General features: G+C 53.8%; 1 protein-coding gene across 1 annotated transcript; it reads left to right on the top strand.

The window, feature by feature from the left end:
- Positions 1 to 340: 340 nt before the first annotated feature.
- On the top strand, positions 341 to 2,053 carry LOC135898738 (GRB10-interacting GYF protein 1-like). Its single transcript, XM_065427865.1, has one exon. It carries the CDS (start codon positions 488 to 490, stop codon positions 1,943 to 1,945), a length of 1,458 nt encoding a protein of 485 aa, XP_065283937.1. The 5' UTR covers positions 341 to 487; the 3' UTR covers positions 1,946 to 2,053.
- The last annotated feature ends 302 nt before the right edge of the window (positions 2,054 to 2,355 follow it).

Genomic DNA, 2,355 nt, shown 5'->3' with positions numbered 1-2,355 from the left:
AATTCTAGTACACTATTTGTTAGTGATGATGATGATGACACACCAAACGTTCTCGAGCGTCATCTTTGGCCACTTTTAGAAGTTGCGGAAACCAATCCCGAAGGCCGTGCTTTTCGTGCTGCTGAGGTTGCCAGCGTCTAAAAAATGCCGACCGAACCAAATGAAGTTCTGCATGCAAACAGCAAAAACCACGCATTCAAATCCATGATATGCGCTCCCGTACAATGTCTACGCAATGTGGTTCCTTATTCTATGGCATGTTCTACGGCAACATTATATATGCCGAACATCGGTCACGTTACATCGCAACGTATCCCCAAGATAAGTAGTAATTTGTGCAGAGTAAACAACATAGTAACAATGAAGGACTCTGCCAGCTATGGTATAGCCATGTAGGAACGAAAAAGAAGGCACAGGAGCACTGGCCGTTCCACGTGCGCGTGCTAAAGGCGAGAAGCGGAGCACGTTCCGAGGCGAACAGGCACCCATGACCCCGACGTCCCGAGAAGCCGCCGCGCTGGAGAAGGCCAGCGCAGTCTCCGGCCGGTCGGAAAGCCGCGGTGCCATAATCCAAACGGTGCGGAAGAGAATTGGGGAAACAAATGCCGAATCCGGATCAGGAACGTCACCCCCCTACGACGAAGACGAACATCCCAATCTGACCAGAGTCCAGCTGCGTTCCGCCACACCGCTCAAGCAACAAGCATTGATGCCCAACACAAATGACTACCGCGATTGCGAGCTCTGGCTCTACAAGGACCGGCTGGGCTGTGTGCACGGACCCTTCTCCGGAGCCCGCATGGCCTCCTGGTTCGCCTCCGGGTGCTTCCGCATGTCGTTGCCTGTAAAACGCACTTGCGACCGAGAGTTCCAACTGCTTGGCCAGCTTATCAAGAGCTGGGGCCGGTTGCCGTTCCGCCATCAGACTTCTCCAGACCAACACTGTAGCGCTGAAAAGCAGACGGTCACCGCAGGTACGACACCGCCCGCACTGCCGTCAGAGAGCAGCCCCGCGAAGGAAAAGCCGCCCTTGGGCTGCGACGACAAGATCCTCAAAGAAAGCCAGATTTCATTCGTTGACTTGCAGGAAAAACCACGCCCAATGATAACGATAAAGGCCTTGCCGATGACTGCAGCAAGGCACCCGAAGTGTGCTTTTGTACGCAGTGCCGAACGAGTCAAAGTTCCGCTGGGATTCCGCGATGCTGCAGAACTACCTGCTGAAGACAAGCGCACAAAAGACGGCACTAAAGGTGAGGTGAACCAGCACGAAGGTGCCTGGGGCGGCTATAAGGAGTGCCAGGCAGCAGCCCGAAGCTTCGTGACAGCAGCAGTGACGCAGCCAGCCGAAGCAAAGACTGCGGCCAACCGCCGTTCGACTGCCGCCACTGCTACTGCTCCGATGACCTGGGCCAAAGTGTGCCAGAAAACGCCGACCAAGCCACGGTGGGAGGAGCCTGCAAAGCAGGAGCCCGTCGCCATTGAGAACATGGCGCGGTTCCCGTCGCTTGGTGGCAAGGCTTTTACAGACGCCGTGCAGAACAAAATAAAAAACCAACAGCAAATCCAGCAGTACGCATGGGCACGACGCACAGCTGCCGACCAGGATTTCACGCGCTGGAGCTACGACAGGCTGAGGAAGCTGCCGTCGTACGTCCACGTGCCGACTTTTTTCGAGCTGCTGAGAGACGTCGACTCCAACGCTGAAATCGAAGAGTATGTCCGCATGCACCTCGGCAACGGCGAAGAAGTCTCGCGCTTTGCACAAGAGTTCGTGCAGCGACGGTCTCAGTGGAAGCAGCTGACGGGCTGGAAGAGTCCGGCTGAGCTTCGTGCGGCGACCGTACGCGTCGACATGGCGTCGAAAGGCCGAAAGAAAACGCAGAAGCTGAATGGCACGGCCCTGGGCTTCGTGACGGCAGGAGAAGCTTTCAAGAAAGTGTGAAGGCCGTCGGTCTGAGCTTTCGCAGCCTCGGGGTTGCACAAACTTTTTTTTTTTTTTCGACACCTGTGAAGACAGCACACTATAAAATAAAGTTTTTTTAAGAGTTCAGTCTTGGGTGAGAGATGTTGCGTTGTGCTTATTCAGTGGCACCTCAGCCAAGAAAGGCCCGGTCAGTGAGAATGATTTTCGTTCGTACTATTAGTAGAACTCTATGCTAGTACTGTTGTTTGTCAAGGTGCATTTTCGCATCTCCCGCGTAGCCATTCATGGACCGCCGTGACCATGCGGTTCGCGCAAGAATCGTACGGAATAAAAAATGATGAATGGCGGCGTAAATGGTTGGGGAAACTGCACCGTTTTAGTAGAAACCTGACTGGTATTTATATAAACGTTAGTTTCACAGCAATGAA

This window comes from Dermacentor albipictus, chromosome 3, assembly GCF_038994185.2.
Source record: "Dermacentor albipictus isolate Rhodes 1998 colony chromosome 3, USDA_Dalb.pri_finalv2, whole genome shotgun sequence".
Taxonomy (NCBI): domain Eukaryota; kingdom Metazoa; phylum Arthropoda; class Arachnida; order Ixodida; family Ixodidae; genus Dermacentor; species Dermacentor albipictus.
This window is presented reverse-complemented; position numbering and strand designations above follow the sequence as displayed.

Bases quoted from the DNA above. Each gene is read 5' to 3' on its own strand.
- LOC135898738 (XM_065427865.1), top strand. From the start codon at position 488: ATGACCCCGACGTCCCGAGAAGCCGCCGCGCTGGAGAAGGCCAGCGCA.